This window comes from Nycticebus coucang, chromosome 2 (assembly GCF_027406575.1).
Source record: "Nycticebus coucang isolate mNycCou1 chromosome 2, mNycCou1.pri, whole genome shotgun sequence".
In the NCBI taxonomy this organism is placed as follows: Eukaryota; Metazoa; Chordata; class Mammalia; order Primates; family Lorisidae; genus Nycticebus; species Nycticebus coucang.
This window is the reverse complement of record NC_069781.1, coordinates 119914511-119937630: the sequence shown is the minus strand read 5'-3', so window position 1 is coordinate 119937630 and position 23120 is coordinate 119914511. Positions and strand designations below refer to the sequence as shown.

The following is a 23120-nucleotide window of genomic DNA, read 5'->3' as shown; positions in this document are numbered from 1 at the left end:
GGCCATGGGGCTGACAGTGACACTTCCTACCTTACCCAATAATGGCTCTAAGACCACCTGCTTGGGATCCTGGATGACCTCCCCAAATCCCAGAGGCTTCCCACCACCTCCCCAGGAGATACCAGAATTCAGACATGAAGCCCATGCAGCTGGACCCTCCTTCAAGGCAGGGTAGGGCTGGGGCACCTGCTCCAGGAATGGGATTTGGCAATAAAGCCCAATGGCATCATTCCACTTTGCAATCCAGTTCTCAAAATACTGTTGTGTTCCAGATGCCCTTAGAATTTGCTATAAATTCAGATTTCTGGGACACCCCTCCCCCGCTAGATATTCTGATCTCAAACATCTGTGGGCTGGGCCCAGGAATCCGCTTTTCTGAAAGCACCTAGGAGCTCCTGACACAGGAAGTCCAGAACCCACACTTTGAGACACCCGCCCTCCCATTCTGGTCTGGTTGACAGGTAACTCAGAGAGAAAGAGGAACTGGTCTGGTGGGAAGGAGCACCTTTAAGTCCCACCTGCCTTCTTGATACCAGCCTCCCTACGGTTGGCTCACAGAGGGACAGAAAGGAACAAGGAGGGAAAGGTGAGTCAGTCTGCACCAGACCACCAAGACCAGGGCTGGGAAGGCATGTGGGAAGGAAGGTTCTGGTACCCAGGCCAATGTCCGGCAGCTTCTCAGGTGTGTGAGGGATGATGCCCCCTGCAGCCAGGTGGGGGCGGGCAGCCACACACTCACCACACTGACTGATGTTCATGCGGAAGAGAGGGAGCTGCGAGCCGTCGGCGCTGATGCAGTACAGGTTCTGGGCGTTCAGCCTGGCCTCCCCCTGCTCCTGCCACAGCTGCATCCAGCGGATGTCACAGCTGCAGTTGAAGAAGTTCTGTTCCAATCTCCTGTGGGCGAGGAGAGAGAGGAAGGGAATCTCTGAACCGAAGAAGGCCCAGCCCCCTCCCAGGGCTGTGAGGCCAAGGGGGGCCCCACCTGTCCATCAGGGATTAAGGAAAGAAGGAGTTTAGCAAGGTTGTGAAAGAAGTAGAAAAAGACTTAAAAGTCCATATAGTTTCAGTTTTACAACTAACAAGCTCATTAAAGAAAAAAGAAAGAAAGAAATCCATTGCACAGAAGATCCTGGTGAAGGAACCCTTTTAAATATATCAGCTGGGGATGCTCTTGTTCTCTACACCCTCCAGGGGATTCCATCTCATTGCAAATCAAAACCAAAGCCCTATATAATCTGCAGCATTCTCCGTCACCTCTCTGACCTCTTCTCCTACCTCACCTCCCTACTCCTGTTCAGCCACACTAACCTTGATATCTGCGAGTTCACCTGCAGGACTGGCTCAACCTCTCCCCGGGACCTTTGCAGTGCCCTGTCCCCTGTACCTGCTGAGCTCTCCCCCAGCATATGGGTAAGCCTGGCTCCCTCATTTCCTTAAGGACTCATGTAGCCTTCTCTGATCACCTCCTGTTAAAAAGCCACCAACTCCTGCCCCCCAACACTGCCTCGTCATTGCCTCACTATGACATATTCTTCTTTCAAGAATATATCCCCACCAACATCACTTTAGATATTTATTTTACTGTGTTTATCTGTCTCCCCAAATCAAGATAAGCTCTATGAAGGTTAGAGATGTTGCCTATTCAGATCATTGCTATATCCCCAGTACCTAAGAACAGAGCCTGGCATGTGAATTCTTATTGAATGAAAGAGAGAAAAAGAAACAGAGACAGAGAAACAGAGTGTGTGCTACTGTCCCTGATAGGAGAAGGTAGTCAGCTACTTCCAAGATATACTCAAAGCCCATCCTGGCTTTATTCCTCCATGAATTCAACAAATTCTTACTAAGCACCTACCCCTTATCTGGTGTGGGCTGAGTACTGTGGCTACAGAGATGAATAAGATGGTCCCTGTGCTCCAAGAGCACTCAGCCTGGTGAAGAAGAATGTTTGATGGAGAAAGAGTCACCTTCAAGGTCCTCCTTCTCCACTGATTTTCCTTGTGATTTGAAGCAAGTCAATGGGGTTATTAGAGAAACGATGAACAGCATTAATCAATCCAAAACTCTTGGCACCAAGATCAAGGGATAAATTTGAATGCCTGGCTCACCAGGGAGAGCAAGATTCTCTCTCTGGACTGCCAAGGGGATGCATGTGTTGGTGCCCACAGGGAAGGGCACTTGGCTCACTACACTGGGACCCAGGGTATTTTCAACTACTAGAAAACCCCCATATAGTTAAACATGCATCAGAATCAATCAGCTTTCAAGAAGAAGCAAGTGCCCTGGAGAGAGGATTCAGTGTTTCTAGACACTAGGACACTGCAGGCAGAATGTCCAAGTCCCCCTAGCTGGTATCATCCTCCCAGCCTAACAGTGCCCACGAATCCTCCCTGCACATGGAGTTCTTCCAGCAAAGGCGAAGGGAGAGGAGCGAACCTTCACGGAGCATCTGCTTCTTGCAATAACCCAAGGAAATGGCCAGTATGGTGCCCTTACAGATGAGGGGCCTTGTGTGATGTTGGGAGGGGTTAGATCACATGCTCAAGGTCCCTCGACCAGTGTTAAACAGACCAAATCTCTGCTGGACTCCAAAGCCCATGCCCTCTCCCCCCCATCTGTCACGGGCAAGGCATTGCTGGGTTCAATGGGGGAAGCAGAGGAACAAGATCAGAGCCCTGATTCTAGGAACTCACACAGCCAGAGACTAGGGGGAAGAACTACAGGGAAATACCAAGGGCAAAGGGAATGTTGTAAACCAAAGTGTGAACACAGGACAGACAGGCAGGGCAGAGAGTTTGTGTCAAGAAGCACTGGGAAATATAGCTGGGCGGGTGAGTGGAAGCCAGGCAGTGGAGGACTTTCACTTTGCTATCAGCAACTTGGAAATTCATCCAGGAGGCAATGGGAAACCACCAAGGCCCTCAGAAAAGGGAACAGTGTGGACAGAGAAGCTCAGTACAAAGAGCAACCGAACAATACCATACGGGGTAAAGTGGAGAAAAAGGGAGCTGAAGACAGGGCAGCAGCTAGGATGGCTTACACAGGGTCACCACGGACAGTTGTGCAGTTTGTGCATTTCTCAAAGTACCCAGCCAAAGGGACAGGCAGGGAATGGAATCCAGTCTGCACACCTTTATCTAGCCCCAGGGCCTTGGAGATGCAGCTCATTCACCCAAAGAGGGCATCTTTCTAACTCAAGGACAGACATCATGGAGGCTGGGAGGGTCTCTAGGTCAGCGTTCTTAAACTTCTGTTCTCAGAACTCCTTTTCACTCTTTAAAAAAATTACTGAGGGCCTCAAGGAGCTCTTGTTTATGGAGGTTATATCTATGAACTAGTTACCATATCAGAAATTAAAACTAAGAAAGATTTAAAACACATTAGCATGCAATCCGTTAGCCATTAGAGCAATGACATCAGTACATGTCATGTGGCTTCCAGGAAAGTCCACACTCATGAGAGAACGAGAGCAAGAAAGGCAAATAATGGTTCAGTGTTATTATGAAAATAGACTTGTAACCTCCTCAAAAAGGTCTTGGGGTCCCCGTCAGATCCTTGGACCACCACTTGAAAATTCCTGTCTGGTTAATAGGGGTGGTTAAAACTTAGAGAGAGGGGAGGGAAGACCCGGCAAACATCGCAAGGTGGACAGGCTGTGTTTGGTGCTTTGATGGTGGTGGAAGAATAAGAAAGAGTGAAAAATGACCCCAAGGTTTTAAACTCCAAGGGACAGGAAATCAATGGCGGAGAGAACTGTCTTTGGTTGGAAACAGAAGGGAAGGAATCAGTGGAAAGGTAGAGAGGAAATACATTTGGAGTGGGATGGGGGTGGGGAGGGAGTGATCCCCTTCCTTCTTTTTCTAGAGGAGGAAAGGGAAGGATATGGTCAAGGCAAGATGGCCATGTGGCTGGGAAATGAGACAGAGGAAAGAGAAAAGGGACATAGGAAATGAGAAAGAAGTCATAACAATGAGAGGATCGTAACATCAGCACCGCCCGTGCCACGGCGCCAACACTAGACTGAAGGCCTAACCACATACTACTTCATTTCACAAAGGAGGAAGCCTGGGGAAGGGAGGGGATGTCTGAGGGCTCTTAGCAAAGCAGAGGTCAGATGAGCTGTCCGGCCTTTGCAGGAGAGGGAGGCCTAAGGTGGGAAGGTTTGAACTCACACAGTAGGGGCAGCAAGGACTGGCCAGAGTGACGCTCAGTGTCCAGATGCCTGAATAGATGCAAACTGAAACAGGTCAGCCTGGGTTTTCCCAGCTGCTCATTTGACAAGATGCAGTCATTCATTATTAAGTAGGTGTAAAAATACAAATTATCCACCTGGGTAGAAAAGACTAGACAAGCCAGGGCTCGGCTGGGTCGCCGCGAGCCACACAGCCCTTTACGCAGTCCTGCCTCCATGCAAATCCCAGTGTCTCAGGGCCCCCCCCAAAGGCAGACAGCGCCAAGTGGCCTCAGGCTGGCAGGAGAATTAGGAGAGGCATCTGGGATGAGCTGAGCATGCTGCCAGGCACAGGATGGCTTTTCATTTCCCTTCCATCCTGCCCCTCCAGGGCTCTCCTTACAGGACCTGATGCAGCGAAAGGGATGCACCTTGAGACCCGGTCCTTTGCTGCAAACTGGAGTCTTTAGGAAACTGCAAAAAGAGCCTTCAGGTTTTTTTTCTCCCATCCCTCTGGACTTTCCTCCTAAAGAACAAGACACACAGATACATGTAGCAGAAAGCATTTGGAGTCTGAAAACCATGGCAGCCTGGACAGCCTGCTAAGCAAATCCACAATCATCTTTATATCCTGACAATGGAGGGTTTGAACAGTGGGGTGGGTGAGATGCAAAAACAGGCAGGTGCTAGGTCCGAATGATGCTGTCTCTCCTGTGTCCTTTCTCCCATCCAACCAGGTCTGCAGCACAGGAGCCTTAAACCAACCGGGGCAGGGAAGGGGACACTCCAAGAACCTAAATCATGGCTTTTCATGCTTTGTTAATAATGCAGGTGGCCCCATGAATAATACAGTGGCAGCTGCTACAGGGCACAGCTTACCAACACCCAGCCCTTGCCCCTGGGTGGCCTGGGGCCTAATCGCAGGGCCCTGGAGGCTCCCCGCAGATTAACTCAGCCCCATCTGAGCTTCACAAACGGGCACTTTGCAGCACAGCCAAAGCAGAGACTGGATGTTTTAAAAACATCAGTTCCTTCCAGCCATCACTCTGGTCCTTTTCTGCTCCTCTCCAGCATCAGCACTGCCAGTGGCAATCCTGGGGCCAGATGGAGGAAAATGGGGATGGGGATGGGGCCCAGATCAACAAGAGCATCCCTGATGTCATGGGCCAGGCCTCCTTCAGATAACAACAGGCAGAAGGTAGGAAGAGCACAAACCAAAGATCTGAGTTAAGCCAGCCATGTCACCCTGAACAAATACAGTGGGTTAAACTGGGTCCTCCAGAAAGATATGTCCAAGTACTATGCCTCAGTCTCTGTGCATTTGACCTTACTGGGAAACAGAGTCTTGGCAGATGTTACCAAGTTAAGGATCAAGGGATGAGATCATTCTGGATTTCGGGTGGGCCTTAAATCCAGTGACTGCTGTCCTTATGAGAGGAAGGAGAGGGGGATGAAGACAGCTATGTGAGATGGAGGAGAGATTGCAGGGATGCCGCCAGAAGCCAAGGAAAACTAGGAGCTACCAGAGGCCTTTGAAGGAAAGGAGGCCCTACAGACAGCCTGATTTTAAACTTCTGGCCTCCGGAACAATGGGACAATGATTTTCTGTTGTTTTTTGGTTAAGGCACTCCTAGGAAACTAACACAAGTGACTTAATTATCTAAGGCTCTATTCATAAAACGGGGATAATTGCGCTCACCTCCTTCTTTACAACTTATTATGAGAATTGGCAATAATATACATTAACATGCTTTAGGAATTAAAGGGGGCTTTAAATAGGCTAGAAATGGTCATTTTAGTAGTACTATTATTAACAGTATTATTGTTGTTTGGCGACTTCTCCCGAGATCTGTAGTAAGTGGTCACGGCCAAGACTGGAAGAAGAAAAGTGCCAGGACCAGCCCAAACCCATCCCTGACACTGAGTTAATATTTTACCAAGTCGATTAAATCTGTAAATTATACCAGAGGTAATTATCACTTTGCTTTAAGAAAATGAAATATTCCAATCTATTTTAATCATGTCTGCTCAGCACGTGCAGGGTATTAAGACAAGCCTGCTCAAGATACGTTCACAGTCCTCGGGGTATTTCTGGAGGGTTTCTGTGCTGTGGGTTTATATCCTCTCGTGCCTCTTCTCATTGCCTAAATTATATCATGAGTTTCAGAAGTCGGGCTTCTTTTCCCCCTAATGTATTCTTTATCTCTAAGACAATCTTTCTGATTCTTGCTCTGATTTTGAACCGACAGTTCCAGTCTTCTCTGGAAGGAAAAAACACCATCGTGCCATAACCAGAATCTTCTGAGAGTACTGGGCAAGGCCAGGTCCAGTTTCTTCAAACTTATGCCTTTGAAACAGTGCAGGCGACTCTAAAGCAAGGCAGGAGAGGTGCTTCTAGCTCGCTTTGTGAAAGGTGCATCCCTGGACCAGCAGGAGGCAGAGGGCTGGGTGCTTAGCAGGGACCATCGCCCTGCATCTCACAAAAGTAAATGAGAGAAGATAAAGCAAGGGTCTTGGCACAGGACAAGGACTCTGAGATGCTATCTTGTTTTTCTACTGTGATTCTGCTGGGGGGAGCTGCCACCTTGAGAGTGGTTTCTGGAAGGAGACACTTGCGCATATGGGATGTGCTGCTGAGCTGGGTAAGGGAGAAAGCGTGGTCATTGGAAAGAATGGCCCTGGATGGCAGTAACACTAAAAATCCCACATTTACCACTTACCAGTGGTATGAATTCCAAGATTTACCACTTCCCAGGGGTATGAATTCCCAGACTTACCACTTACCAGTCACGTGAGCTCAGTTGTTTGAGTTGGTCAAGCCTCAAACCCTTCATTTGTAAAATTGATTATTATTGATACCTCCCCTGTGGGATTGTTCCAAGAATGAGACATGACCTGGTACGTATAAGGTGCTCAATATACGCCTCCTCTTTCTCCTTCTATCTTTCTGGAAAAGTCATACACGCTCAGCTTTTCCAATGGGGGGTCTCAATGCCACCAGTTCTTATATCAGGGATCTTCTAGTGGGAGGTCTTGGTTGAGTCCCAAATGCCTTTCTAGGGCTCAGGATTCTTACACATAAAATGCAAAGGAGAATAACGACACCGACCTCTTATGACTCTTGAAATAATAAATCTAAGGTCATATAAACAGAAGAGGGGCTGGCTGGGGACATGGCAGAGAGTCTCAGTGACAGGATGAAATGTGCTAAGGAAATTACTGAACACCCTAGTTTGCCTCTTCATTCTTGCAGAGGGTCACACAAAGTCTCACACTTCTGGCATGTGGCTTTTCTGACTGCCACGGCACACTGAACTCTTTCTCCTCCAAGGCCCAAATTCTTTCTCCCATGGAAATATGTGATCCATCCCCACACCCCAGCCCACAGGCTCCATGGGGCAGACCCTGGCATTCTAGATGGCTAATGGCAGATGGCGCCATGTGGACTAATCAGGAAGTCGGACAAGAAAATACCACCCTCTCTTCCATTTGCCAGGAACTAGGATTGTTTGGATTTTAATCATAGCCACTGTTAAGAGCCAACACACAGCCCCTCCAGCCAAAAGATAAATTTTCCACTCTCAACACTCAATTCTTCCTCAAAAAAACAGACCCCCACCAGGGCAATTGCTCCTTAGAGGGGGGTTTCTTTATTCCCCAGTACAATTTTTCCTTATTTAACAGTATGACAGAAATAAAATACTCCACAGACATGGTGGCGCTCACACACTGACTCACGCTGGAGGGAGCATCTTCATTCCTCCATAAGTCACATGCAGCTCACCGGTGTATTGATTCTGGGCAAAGATGAATGCAGGATCCCATGATCCTCTGGGAGAAATCTGACATTTTCTTTAAATATATATCCATAGAACAACTGTTTCTAAAACTCCATGAAACAGGTCACCAGGGCAGCAGCACACCATTGATTTCTCATCCAATGATTTTTTTAGAAAGAGCACTGAACGTTTTCTCAATAATTGAGCCAACAGCAGACCCCAGATGTTCCCTGGAGAGACGCTGCCCCTGGCCTCTCACAGATGAAGGGGCAGGCGTGCCAAGAGCATGAGATGCAAGACTCCCATGAAAGAAAGCCCCCAAGGTCCCCAAGCAATTCTAGGGTAACTTAGAAAGAACCACAATCATGTACTTTTTGAAATTTATTGTAGAATAATCCTTGTCTTAGAAACAGATGGAAAAAGTTGGAAACCAGTTGAGCATAATGGCCAAGGCTTTGATTCAACCTACTACCACTTATTTAATGAGTGACCTTGAAGAGGACACTTAAATGTGCTAAGTGCCTCAATGTCCTTGGATGTGAAATGACAGCAATAAGTCCTACCTTATTGAATTGTCATAAGGATTAAACTAAATGACATATATAACTTAATAGATTGCTTGGCATCGTGCCTGGCACAGAGGAAGAACTCAGAAATCAGTGCTAGTAGTAAATTGCAGTGGTCACGTTAATTTACCTCTAGGATCTTTTCCACCTATGGTATACATGTCTGTCATGGAGCAATAGGCTATTGAACATTGGATGCAAATATTCCCCTTCCTGACCAACTGTGTCTGAAAAGGTAAGGTTATGACTCATTCATGAACTCAGGTCTTGCCAGGAGGTGTAGGTCTTCCTGACAAGAGAGAAAAACCAACAGCATGATCAGAGGTCCAAGTCACTGCCTCTTGGTAAAGATAGTAAAACAATCTGCATTCAGTGAATCTATAACTGAGTTACCAAGTAAAATAAACACATGGACAGTGTGTCTGGAACCCTGACTCCCTAATATCATCCATGCCTCAATTCATTTGCAATTTATTCCTTGATTTGTATTCACGACATAATATGCTGTCCTTTCTGCTCAGAGATGACCCCAATGACTCACACATCAACATGAGTTATTTCTTCCAGCAGTGGTCATGAATTTGCACTCATCCAGCCAACACTTGTTTGTGTATAATGGCTGGCTGGAGTAGAGGTACACTGATCAGCCTTGGACTGCAGCAAGGCTAAGCAATCCACATGCAGATTGAACAAATACATGGCTTCCCCTCTGGCGTGGCTCTACTTAAGCCAAGTAAGCTGAGAGAAGATCACTAGTGGTGAAAAGAAAAGCAATCTGACGTCAGAAGGCTTAGATTCAAGTTCTGGTTCCACCAGTCTCTAGCAATGAGATCCTGGTTGAGTCTCAACCCTTCCTAGGGCTCAGGATTCTTACATAAAATGCAAAGAATAATGACACCCACCTCTTATGACTATTGGAATAGTAAATCCAAAGACATGTAAATGAAAGCACCTGACAATCTTATAAAGTTATGGATCATGAACGTTATTTTTTAGTAAATTGACAAATAGTCTTTGTTGTTCCCAACATTATTATTACTAATTACCTACAGGTCACAAAACTAAATCCTGATAAAGAGATGAGATTCCTGTTTTCTGAAATAGACTGTGCCCAGAAAGAGCATCAGAAATCAAGCAACGGGGTGGATCGCTCTCACGGAACATGGTACACTTCACGTCATCCAACCCAAGTAGCCCCTTCAGGTGTGTGCCCAGCCTTCAAGTAGCTCCGCTGCTGACACCTCTCTGCACCCACCTACTATGACCACTTCAGTACCTGGACAGTCTTCAAAACCAAACTTACAATTCCCGAAGACTCAGCGTCTGGAAGAGCTGCCACGAGAGTGTGGTGAGCCGGTTACTCGACAGGTTTCTGCAAGATTGACACACAAAGAGGAAATTAAAAAATAGATCTGGCATCAGTAATGTCCTTGGTAGCAAACTTGGTCATTCTGGTGGAGCCCGGCTTTGTTTTTCTTCTTCTTTTTCGTTCTGTTAGGCTCATGATACATCCGCTAATAGTGGAGACCACAGATCTGGTAGGAGAGGCTTCTGAGGCATTTCAAAGAGCAAGACTTTACAAATCAAAGAAACAATAAAATTCTCTCTCTCAGACATTCTCCCATATCCTTTCCCCACTGTAAAAGCTCAGGGAGCCTTCACGAAGCCATCCTTCTCCTGGAAGACAGAGGGCTTCCAGGGTACACAAGGCAACAAGCATTCTTAAAATGCACACTGGTCACAAAACTCTGTGGGTCACCTGCAATTCCTTTTAGCCAGTGTCTCCCCTGGCAAACATGCCCATCAGTGATCAAGACATCAGCCTTTTGTTCATGTGTCTATTCTCCTAATGGCTATTTAATTGTTCTCATTAGGATGTACAGGGAAAAGGAGCATCCATTAGTCTTCTGAATAAAAGAAGAAACACGCCCACGGTTATTACTTTGCCAGGCTCAACAACTTTGGATGCGATAAGAGCCCTTAAAGGCAGCAGTTAGACACTGCTAGGACTGAAGTGGCACCCTACGAACAAGGTTCTCATCTACCGATGGCAGTGCCGATGCATTTAGGTAAATACCTATTCATACACAGAAGCATGTGTACACTTGAGTCTATTAAACATGTAGGTAGTAAATGCAAATACAGACTCTTACTTATACACACACACACACGTTCCTATACAGGCACCTATATTTAGATGACTTATACAGCAAATATTTATGAAGAGTCAAAAATAGGTATGTTTACATGGAGGAATGAGGGGGTGGACTATTGAGAGGGAAGGTGAGTTCCTTCTGAAACCTTATACCTGTATTTAAGTTACAAATGAATAAGCAGAAGGAAGAATATAGCCAAAGTGATGGAAATAACTGATGCAGGAGGGGAGAGGGCTCAAAGGAACTGCCTTCTGAGAAGTAACGTCGGACTTGAGACAAGCAGAGTGAGAATAAGTACCAGGGGAGCAGCGTTCCGGGCAGTGGAAGTAGCAAGTTCAAAGTCCTGAGAGGAACCGGGGGGCCAGGAAATGCCTTGGGATAAGTGGCAGAGGGACTCCTGCCACACCCACCTTGCTGGCCATGGGGAAGCGTTGGGATTATATTTTAAAGAGTGACAGGAAAGCATCTCATGGCTTTCAGTACGGAAGTGACATAATCTAATTACTATTTAAAAAAAAAAATAGATGGAGACTAGAAGTTGGCAGGCCAGTGGGAGGCTGCTACAGCATTCCAAGCAAGAGAAGGGAGCAGAGGTAATTAAGTGGATGGATTCAAGATAGGTATTAGAGGTAGAGTTGCCAGAACTTCTTACTGGATTGGATTTGGGAGAGGAGGGGAAGAGAATTAATTATATGATCAGGTGAGTGGGGATGTCATTAGCGAGATGAGGAAAGCTGCCAAAGGGTCACACTGAAGCAGCAGGATCAAGCATCTCCCTCACGGTTATGAAGTTGAGATGCCAATTGGCTATCTGGAGAGAAATCAAATAGCTGGTTGAATAAATAGGTCTGGAGCTCATGGGAGAAGTTGAGGCTGGTGAGATCACATAGGGAGAGAGTCTACCCAGTGCACAACAAGACCATATATTCAAATACAAGAACAACCTAAGGGACAGGCCTTCTGCTTCTCATGGGACACAGCCCTGCCTGGAGATAACTGGCTTGGTCCTACATTGGCCTGACCTGGCTGGGTCTCTGAGACAGGAATATGCCGAAGAGGCGGCCTTGCTCTGAGGGTGCAGGGGACAGGCAGAGAAAGGACAGGACCACAGGTGGGTGTCTTCCAAGTTTACTGCTCCACCGTCCTCCCTGCACCCGGCACTCTCCCCATTTAGAGTCCTTAAGCCCACAGCCGCCCCTAGGATAGTCCCCGCAGCTCTATACTCTCACCCGCCCCCTCTCGCAGGGCTGAGAGCTCTGCTGAGACAGCAATGTTCACCAAAAGCCACACACCCAAGCCGTGTATTGCGCTCAGCTTCACAAAACTCCTAACCGTAATTCTTACTTCCATAAATTTCCACCATTTCCCACACCGCGAGGAAAGGGGTAATGAAAGAACTGTAATGATGACCACTTAAGGACGCCACCTGGGCAGAGGTCCCTGCAGCAGCCAAGGGTGGAGATGTGCGTCTGACACACTCCCCTGTGGAGTCACTGACTCTACCCCAGCTATTGCACCAGGACCTCAGAACTCAGGTTGAGGACAGTAGATTTCAGTACCACTCTCGGAGTCTCTTACCATTAGCCTTTACGATGTTTTAGTAGATCGGGATGTTTGATTCATCTAGGTAGAAATCTTCTGTTTTGCTCTGTTTTTCTCATTTACTATGTATACACAGTAGCGTCCATGGTGACGAGTGCTGGACAAGTCCCACACTTCCAAAGCCATACGGAATAGCTGCAGCACTCTGGAGAGATGTCCGGCCCAGCACCCTCCTTTAGCTTGCTCCCCCCACCAGCGCCCCCTTGAACAAAACCCATAATTCTGAAGCAAGCAGCAACTTCCCACAGGCAGCCAGAGACCCAGACTCAGTGAGCTGTGGGGAACTTGCCCCTGGTAAGATACAAAAGCCGATTGTGAGAGTGCGCAGGCCAGGAGATGGGAGTGGTCCAGGTGAAGTGGGTGGCCCTGCCCATCTTCAAGGGAGGAGCAGGAAGTGGGCCTGCCAGGAGTTCCAGGGAGCCCCTGGCAGAGAGCGGGCTACCAGCGATGTCCTCTCACAAAGGTCACACTTTGCTACATTAGGCAGAAATGTCAAAAGAAAATTGGATTCTAAAAGAAAGAAAATAGCAGGCATTCTGGGCAAATAAAGAGTAAGAAAGAGCATTATTTCCTTATTACAAGCCAGAGGAGGCAGGGCTCCTGGGACACCTGGGAGGTGGGCTCCTGCTTTCAAAAGGGGATCATCTCAGCTTCATCTCCTCCCCACCCACCAAGTCCCACCTGGGGGAGAAAGGTCCCCAGCTCTTTGTCCACATGGAGCAGCCACTGTAGCACTTGTGCACTCTGCCCAAACATACACACACACAAAGCCAGTGCACACTGTGTAGGGCACAGAGAAAGGGACGCTGTACTGCACAAGTCCAGGGAGAAGTGCAGGTGCACAGCCTGTGCAGCTGTACACAGCATTTGCCAGACACATGATCGAAGCCCCCAGCCCCAGAGACAAACTCATACAAAAACAAGAAGTAAGGCGAATATACACACGCCACAAAAACAGGAGAGCACCCTTCCGCCTGTCTGCCCTCACAGGCATTTATGAATTCTCACTGTTCTGGGTAAATGAAGACATCAAGGCACACGGCTTCAATATGAACTCAGAACTCACTGCCTTCCAGCTGGTGACTCACCTGTATTCACCTGTCATCAGTTATTGATGAGCTGGTCACCCTGCTCATCAGACAAGAGTTTAATTAAGAGCCATCCTGCCTCTGTGCCCTACGGCAGCCTTTTCCCCATGCCTCCTCCCTGAGAGATCCATTACCACCCATCTCTCACTTTTGCTTGGCTCAGTGGCCAGTTTCCAAACTACCTGACCACTGAATTAATTTGGTGAGCAAGATTTTACGAGATGATGCATCAAATGCTTTCCCAAAATCAAGCTCCGTGACATTGCCCCCTCCATCTCTCATCTGAGGCACCCAAACAAAGCCATTAGTTTTGTGCTGCACAACTGGCCCTCTCACAGCCCGAACTCTGGGGCCCAGAGGTAGTAAACAAGGGTGATGTGGCTGCTGGGTACTCTGGGCACAAGGACCCAGACACACATATGGCTGAACGCTGGGCCCTGAGGTATGATACAGCTGAGATGACCCCTCCTGCATTAACCCGTTGTGAACAAGGATCCTCCCAGGCAACAACCACTCTGACCAGCAGAAACCACAGCATGATGAACAGCCCTATGAACTTTCTCATGGTGGCACCAACCATGGCAGGAATGGAGGTCCATAATTGGGGAGGATGTCACCCTCTTCCCTGGGAACCCTATTGCTACAAAAGGGTCAGTAAGATGAACCCTATCACCAAAAGAAACCAACTAGATGAATCCTTCTGCTGCCCCTTTGGGAGATGAGGGTTGAAAAGGAACATTAAGCCCTGTCCACAAAGGGATCCTCAAGATGGAAGGGTTTGTGGATTTCCTACATAAAGCGTGGGCAGACATCTGGAAGCACCTTCTCTTCTACTGGCAGAGGCAGGCCCAATGGGCAGGTATGTTTTAGGGGGTGTGTTTTCAGGACTGTGGGGAGGAGATGCCTTGCATCCCTGTGCAGTAAGCCAGGGGCATCCTCACCCGCTCACATCAACATCTCAGACCCACACAGCTCCCAGAGGCTTGCTGCCTGGCTGCATCTCTTTGATCTATCTCACCTGGATGTCACAATGGGCTGAACTGTGTCCCCCCCTCAAATTTATATGTCAAAGTCCCAACCCCCATTGTGACTGTAGTTAAAGACAGGACCCTTTACTGAGGTCATTAAGGTTCAATGTGGTCACAGAGGTGGTCCTTCATCCAATAAGACTGTTGTCCCCATCAGAAGAGATAAAGTTGCAGATGTGCACAGAGGGGAAAAGATGTGAAGACACAGGAAGGAGAAGATGGTCAGCTGCAAGTCAAGGAGAGAGGCCTCAGAAAAAGCAGCCCTGCCAAAGACACCTCCATCTCAGATTTCCAGCCTCCAGAACTAGGAGGAAATAAATTCCTGTTGTTTAAGAGACCCAGTCTGTGGTTTGTGTTCTGTCTAGAATCAACAGCAACTAATACACCTGTTCTCTGCCTCACATTTGCCCCAGGGTCCTGACAGCCAAGTTGGCTGCACCACTGTGACCCCACAAAGCTTCCAAGTCATGGTTTTCTGTCATCTACTTGCTCTCTTCGTCCACACTTGGTGGGTCTAAGGAACCAGCCTCCTAATCAGGGTTCAGCCGCAAACTAAGACCCAATCTGGATCTGTCCACTGGTCCACCCCCGGGGGTACTCCAGCCTCCTCCTACAAAATATTATTAAAAGAGAAAAGAGAACCAGCAGTATGCTCAGTCCCCTCGCTTTGGTGTTGCTATGGGCTGCGCACACACACAAAACCAGGGCTATCCCCAGAGACAAGCACCACTGTCATTGACTCTTCCTAGAGAATTCGTTGTGCTGCTCACAAAAGAAACTCTTTGGGGCACTGAACGGACTTGGTGCATCAAGTGGAGCTGACCAAAAGACAATGACAGTTGTCAAACGCCCCCAAGTCCCACAAGCTCCCCAGGGCTGTGGTTTGCTGGCTGCAATCATCACAATGCAAATCTTATTTCTTGCATCCACAAAGGCTGCATTGTGAAAGGTGTGATTCTTCCTTCCTTAAAACCAACACCTTGCCAGGTGTCTGTCCTCTTACTCTTTTTTTCCCCAATGCTTGGTCTCCGCCTTAATCTGTTTGTGCTGCCGTAACAAAATGCCATAGACTGGGGTGGCCTCCAAACAACAGAAATTTATTTCTCACAGTTTTGGAGTTTGGGAAGTCCAAGATCAAGGGGCTGGAAGACTCTACTCTGGTGAGGGCCAATTCCTCCAAGACAGTGGCCTTCTCACACTAACCTCATGTGCAGGAAGGGGGTCACTTGCTCTCGGGTGCCTCTTTTATAATGGCATTAATCTCATTTCTGAGGCCTCTGCTTCTGTGACTTCATCACCTCCCAAGGCCCCACCTCCTAATACTATCACCTTGGAAATGAGGACTTCACTCTGTGAAGTTGGGGGGACACCAATATTCAAATCGGAGCAATCTTCTTGGAGATGATTGACCTCCCCTCTGACACATCTTACCAGGGCTCTTTTGAAATTGCTAAAGAATCTGAAGGAAAGACCCCCGTGGTGATCATGAAGGTAGCTGCTGAGCTTCCTTGGGTTGAACCCATAGGAAAGAAGGAGGCGCATGCAATCTCAGCACAAATGCCCCCACCAGCACCGAGGCTGCCCCATGAGCCAATTCCTTAGAACTGAGAGCCTATAACAAGGAGGAAGGCGCTGCCACTGCCCAACCTTCCTCTTGAAGGCCTAGAAATATTTTTCTACATCACTGATATATTTGCTTTTCCCTCAATTAAATTGCTATAGAAGGGGGTGGGAGTTAAAGCCATTTGAGCCATTTTTATTCAGTTAAATTACACTGGATGGCTCATTTAATGAACTTTAATGAAGCCCAAATGCTCTCTCTAATCAAATCTCAAGTGACGTGACTGGTGCCTTGACCTCAGCTCAGGAGATCGGAGGCAGCTTTTTCTGTGCCGCCCTGGGCTAGGCCACACCAGGCTTCCCCAGAGCGTGTTCCTACAATCTGAGCATGTTCCTATGATTACAAAGGAAAAATAATCATATACTTCGTAATACCGTATTACTTAATCCAACGTATCCAAAATATCAGCAATTCAACATGTAATTGGTGTGGAAATAGTAATGAGATATTTCACATTCTTTTTTGGTGCTAAGTCTTTAAATCCAGGTGTATTTCACCCTCACAGGACTTCTCAATTTGGACTGGCCACATTTCAGGTGGTTGGTGGCCATGGGTAGTCAAAGCCCACCGTGCTGGAAAGCACAGCTTTAGAATGTCTGGAAAATCCATGCATTGACTAAGAGCCCCAACAGAGAGAAACAGTTAACAGTGGAAAAATATAATTGCAAATTCTCAAAAGCCAAGTTTTCTTCCCCGAGATCTGATCTGTCCCAGAATCCAGCAGTCACACAGCTTGCTTTAGGGACAGGAAATCGCTCCAGTTGTTCCAGAGCACAATGCACCACCAGTGAGGAGGGGCCACCGTTCTCATGGGCTGGAGAAGTTCAGGGAAGGAAGGAGAAGAAAGGCCAGGGCTTGCCATGTGTTGAGGGGGTAGAGAAGGACCTCAGACTGCTTTTCTGGAAGGCAAAGAAGCATTTCTTCTCAGTTTGATTTCCTAGATAGTACCTGGACCTCAGTGAGTGCTCAATAAACAGATAGCAAGTTCACCTAAAGTCCCACAAAACTTGGCTATCGGAAGGGATCTAACTGGACCTGAATCTCTGAAGGCGCTGGAAGGAAAGCCTTCCTCCTGCCGAAACCGAGAGGTGGTGCAGGGACTGCAGAGCGAGAGAGAAGGCCAAGGAACCTAGACAACCCACACCTAGCAGGTGTGGCTTCTGCCCCTTCCACCACCCTGCCTCACCCACCTGTCCCTGCAAAGTCACCTCTCCACTGTCGTGAGCTCACACGGCCACTGAGCACCAGGCTGGACTCTGCTGGGGGTACAGGTGGGATAGACCCTCTGTCTTTCACTCTCTCTCTCCCCCTCACCCCCCACACTACACACATCACACATGTACACTGCACACATTCGTACGCAGACTTGCACACACACATGTGGAGAAAGAACTCTCCTCAGAAGCCCTGAGAAGCCGTGCCTGGCCCTGGCCTTTCACCACATTTGGGTCCTGTGCCCTAGCAGCCTGAAGAACAGACAGCCGCAGGTCCCGGCTGGTGCTCTGCTCCCCACTGTGTCCTCATCAGGGTCCGTCCCTCCCCGCTGGCCTACTGACCAGAACATGAATGGGTCAGCAGAGCAGGACCAGGGACTGAGGCCCTGAGCCCGGGTCCCAGAGCCAGCAAGCCGGCACACCCTTCCTGCTCTCAGCAAGACCTCCTCATCTCGGGGCTCACAGGCACACTCAGAGTCTCAGAGGGCACAGGAGAGGCAGTGTGTGACACCCAGCCCACCTCCCTTGGCCTACGTAAGGAGATGTGGAGACCAGAGAGACTCAGCATGAAGACTTCTCCATGTCACCCAGCAAGCCAGTATAGGAGCTTGGACCCAGAATCCCTGATTCTGGTCACAGGAGAGGGCACTAAGGATCCCACAAGTTAAATAAATCTCCTAAGATAACCCAGCCAGGTGGGAGCAGAAGCTGGAAGATGCCCCAGGTCTTCTGATACCCAAACCAGGGCAGCTGAGGGACTCTTGACCAATCTGGGATGTAGGGTGACCTCTGATCCTAACAGGATAACTAAGGTCATGGCCTTGGCCATCACATGGGTCCAGATGCCAGTTCTACTTCCGCTGCTTCCGTGCCCTGTGACCCTGGCTAAGTTTCCTAACCTTTCTGTACCTCAAGTTGCTCATCTGTAATTTCCATAATAATAGGCTGTGTCCCTTTGATTTGTGGCGAGGGTTAGCGGGGCATGGACAGCAGGTGCACAGTGCCCGGCCTTAGCGGGCACTTGATACACATGCTCTGTCACTGTTCCTACATGGCATCTCCCCCTGATCCGTCCATCCCCAGCCACCATCAAAGCCACCACAGGCCCACATCCATTAAAACAAATACTAGAAGCCCAGGCTGTGGCTCCCTTGAATTCAATCACCATTTAATTCAACAAAATCTCAGGTCACAAAATAATACAAATCCCATTTTTAAGGAGACAACAGGTAGCAGCTCCTTCCCTGGAGATGTGTACAGCCCCCCACCCCCTCACTACAGGTGCCTGAAGGCCCAACACACCAGGGAAGATGCAGCCCACACCCTGAGGCCTGTGGGCCAGCAGTTTGGTCCCATGTCCACCTGCATCTGGTCTTCGCCACAGTGCAAGGCCACGAAAAGACCTTAAAGTCTGCTGTGTGTTTTCATGCTGTTGAGTGTTATTGACACCATTCTGGGGGATTTTGCTCCTTGGGAATTTCTTCTCAGATAAATTAACCAAAGACCAATTGCCCCGAAGCATGGCAGCTCTCTCTGGAGCCCCAGTGAGTGCTGCCAGGCGGAGACCAGCTGTTCCCGCCAGTGGCGCACCCACCGGAGGCCCCCACCCACCAGCACCACTCACACCCAGGCCCCAGGCAGTCCTGGGCTGGTGCAGAAGCTAACTCTGGAGAGGCTCCAGCACATGACATGCTGATGTGGCCAAAAAAACACACTCATTTTCTACTCAAGAGCTGTCATGACAAGAGAAAAACCAAGATGCAGGAAGCCATCTGTGGGAAAAATCAAGAACCCTATGCAGTTACTAAGAGCAAAGCAGGCACTGTGGAGGAGGAAGGGAAGCAGAGGTATGGCTGGGACCACTCCCCAGCTGGGAGAGAGCTACGGGGAAGAGGGTACTTCTGCCAGGGCTAGGGGAGGGGGGTGGGAGCATGCAGGGCCAGCAGCGCCACCTGCTCTTAATGCGGAAGCAGTAATTCCTGTTAATTACCTTTCAGCTAGGCCAGGCACCTGCCTTCTTTCTAAGATCTCTTTAGACTAAAGGAAAATCAATGGCTCTTTTAAGAATAACAAAACTTAGACAGAAAGTTGCTTTGAGCCTTTTCTTAAAGAAATCTGATTAGGCCAATGGTGTATCCAACCCCGCCTTGAGAGGTTGCCTTTCACAGGAGTATGGCCCTGGGAGAGTACTTAGGGGAGAGGTTCTGCCACTCTGATACCAGTCACCTAGAGGCTTGCAAAGACCGATTGCCAGGCTCCACCCAGCTCCCCAGGAGTTTCTGATTCATTAGGACCCAGAGGAGAGTTTGCATTTCTAAGTGGCACCCTGGGTGATGATGTTTTTGTTTTGAGAACCACACTCTGAGAACCACTGATCCAGTGAAATGCAGTTTTCCCCAAGGATGAGGTAAGTTTGGCTCCAATCAAATCCCTCCATCCTGCAAAGCTGGATGATCATATATATAAGAAAAAAAATGAAACAGTCATGTGTACTGATGTAAAGAGACACCCTGTCATGGAGCTCAGGAATTTATATGTGGGCCCGTGGGAACAAATGCTGTTATTAATAACTAGAAAGAGGATTTAGCAATCCCCTTCTGAAATTTGACAGGGAATCTCCAGTCCCATTTGGGAGGTGCCACTGGGCAGTCCAAGGCCATCACACGCTGCAAATTGACTGAAGCAAGTGAGGACCCTGCTATCCAGGGTGCCTCCTGGATCTCCTTGAAGGTGAGCCTGTTGACTTGTCTTTCCTTCCCCAGCACAGCCTGTGTACGTGCATGCATGGAGGCACACACGCACACATAGGGACACAGACACAGACACGCACAGGGACACACACGCAGACACACACGCAGACACAACACAGAAGCCATTGGCTCGACAGGACTTCTCTGAGTTAGAACTTGGTTGACTACCTGGAGCCTGTCTTAGGAAAGCCTTGGTGGAGGGGGCTCCCTCAGGCAGTGAGAGGGGCTCAGGCTGCCTGAGAGGAGAGGGTCCTGAAGGGGAGCAGAGAAGAAATAGGGACACGGGACCAGAGGACCCAGACAGGTGAGGGGACCATAGGCTGAAGCTGGGGGGGCCAGGGCTGGGGGTGGGGGGTGGGCGGAGGTGCTGCTGGGCAGAGAAGGAAGAGGACCTGCCTCCGGCAGCCAGAGGCAGAGTCAAGGTTCTGCCTGGGCCTACTGAGGTGGTCGCACTCCTGGCTGCCTGCATGGGGGACCACTGAGGCCAAAGAATAAGCCAGGAAGCAGAGACCTTAGCTCAGAGACTGAGGTATTGTCTTCGGAGCTTGGAGCAAAGCCAGTGGCTGAGGTCAAAGGGTTAGTGGCCCAGGCAGAACAGCAGTGGCCTTGTTGACAGCTGCCTGAGGGCTCTAATGCCTCCAGCCCTGCCGCTCCAACCCAGATCTTGTGGATTTAAAAGCCATCGCTGGGCTCTGCCTGCCTCCTTTCTAGTGGAGCCCAGGACAGCATGTGAACTCTCCCTGGCCTAGAGGGGCTTCTGCTCCCTTAGGGCTGGACAAGAGACTCGGTCACAGGGATCCCATGGGGAACAAGGTAGCAGATTTCTTTTTAGGGCTGTGTGAATGGGGAACTGACAGGGCAGGAAAAGCCCAGTCTAAGTGGGATGGAGAAGCTCCTTCTGTCTTCAGCATGCTGTCCAGGGAGCTGCAGAATGCAGGGTGGGGAGCAGTTTGCAAAGTACGGTCCCCAGACCAGCACCATCAGCATCACCGGGACTTAATGAAGGCAAATCCTCGGGCCCTCGGGGCCCTGCCGCACACCTGTGTGGTGTCCAGGCCTCTGGGTGATGCTGGGGATGCTCAAGCATGAGAACCACTGTGGTGACAAAGAGGATGGACTTTGGAGCCAGACAGATGGGCCAGACTCTCAGCTCTGAGTCTCCTGAAGAGTGGAACCCTCCCTGAGAAGGTTAACCTCTCTGGGTCTTGGCGTCTTCATCCTCACCACAGAAGTCATAACAGACTGCTGCCTTGTGGGGCAACTGGAATGATTAAGAAGAATCCATCCGAGTCAAGTGTCTGGCATGGTCCTAGGCCCACAGCAGGGACCCAGTACACGGTGGCTGTGGCCACAGGGGGACAGGAGGAGGTAGCAATAACACACGTGGTAGCTAATGCACATGGTGGTTGTTTGGGCTCAGCTCTCTTTAAAGTTTTGCCTGTTAGAGCTCACTTAAACCTGACAACAACCCCATAGAGATGTGCTTCTGTCATCATTGTCATCATCGTCATCGTCACCATCATCATCGCTGGCTTACAGAGAGGTGACCACAGAAGGAAGAGGAAGCTCACCCTAGGTCAGCACCTGCTGCATGGGGGAGCCAGGAATTGACCCCAGCAGTCTGGATGCAGAGTCCAGGCTCTCTTCTACCTCCTAGCAGCAGCAAAAGGAGTGTTATCAGGATCTCCTCTCCTGTGCTCCCAATGATCCCCACCTGTCACCACCTGTAGGACAGGACACTCCTGCTCTTAAGTCGAGTTTGGAAAGCCTTCCTCACCCCGGTTCTTGTAGGACTTGTAGACCTGATCCTCTGAAAGGAGAACTTGAGTCAAATATCCCACCACCTTCCCTGGATGAACCCAGGACCGTGTGTGATCACCCAGAGGGACGGAGATCCAGCTGCAGCACAGAGAAGCCCACAGGGAAAGGCACAGGAACCATCAGCCTACAGACCAAATTCACAGCAGGAGAGGGTCTTGCAAAACCATCACACGGTGACACGCCAGGGCTGCCACATCCTGGAGCCTCTCTCTCCAAGAAGGGTGTAGGCAGGAGGTCCCAGCTGAACAAAGTCAGAATCTAGCAGAGGGTGGCCTTTTGGTGCAACCGCTTCATGCTGGGAGGCTGGGCATATTCAGGGACTGGAAGGGATTCATCTGGAGCACTGTCATCCCAGTTCTGCTGGGCCCTCGTGCTGCTGCAAACATCAGCGTGAATGGAAGTGAGACGGAGATCGAGAAAGATAGACTCCACTTCTAGATTTCAAATGCTCATTCCCAGAATGAATCAGCAGGGCCCAGGACTGAGAATTCCAAGTGAGGCCCAATCACAACCACCCTGGTCTCCTCTCCCAGAGGCTCGGGAGCACCAGCACCATACAGATAAGGATAAAAACTTCCAGGAGACACCATCCTTGCTCATCCACTTTCTAGCTATATAATTCTTAGAAGGTTCACCATGCTGAGCCTCACTCACTGCTCTGCTCTGAAAGGGGAACAAAATCTCTACCACACTGGGTGATGAGAATCAAATAAAACCTCACATACAGATGCCCCACACAGAGCCTGTCACATGGCAGGCACACGGGGAAAGGGACTAATATCACCAGGAAGGACTCCCAAAGATAAAAGCTGATGAGATGTCACCTTCAGAGCCAACTGTGAATGAAAGGGGTACCAGCCAGTGGGAGGGGAGGGGAGAAGGGGACCCACGCTCTAGCTTTCAAATCCTTGGAAGAAAACGGGAGCATGAAGGGAACCATCCCCGCAGGAGCCACAAAACAAGAAAACCCACACCAGACAACGCACTCAGCAGCCACTGCTAAATAGTTTCCAATTAATTAACTGATTACATGATAGAACAGAAGGGGATTCGAAAGAGTGCTGTTGACCTTTAAGAATAATTAATATCATCAGGATAGCAAACTCATCCAAGTAAAATAATGAGGAACATTTTAACATTACATTCCAAAGCTCTGGATGGGGAGGCAGATGGCCCTCATGGAAGCAACGCCCCAGCTTCCTCCTCCTTCTCCAGCTTCCTGTCTCTTTTTCCCAGCACCTCCCACCCTGTCTCCCCATCCTGAGACTTCCAGGGAGGTCAGGGAGACCACAGACCTCCCACCCCTGCACAGGGGCAGCTG

At 49.2% G+C, this 23120-nt stretch overlaps 1 protein-coding gene across 12 annotated transcripts in view; it reads right to left on the bottom strand.

The window, feature by feature from the left end:
* Nucleotides 1-23120, bottom strand: part of NTRK3 (neurotrophic receptor tyrosine kinase 3) — a 367735-nt gene that overhangs the window by 255055 nt on the left and 89560 nt on the right. For all 12 annotated transcript variants that reach the window (XM_053581711.1, XM_053581720.1, XM_053581708.1 and 9 more), the window contains 2 exons: nucleotides 9823-9891; nucleotides 740-897 (listed from right to left, as the gene is read on the bottom strand). In XM_053581711.1, coding sequence (XP_053437686.1) covers nucleotides 740-897; nucleotides 9823-9891 — 227 coding nt within the window. The remainder of the gene's footprint in view (nucleotides 1-739; nucleotides 898-9822; nucleotides 9892-23120) is intronic.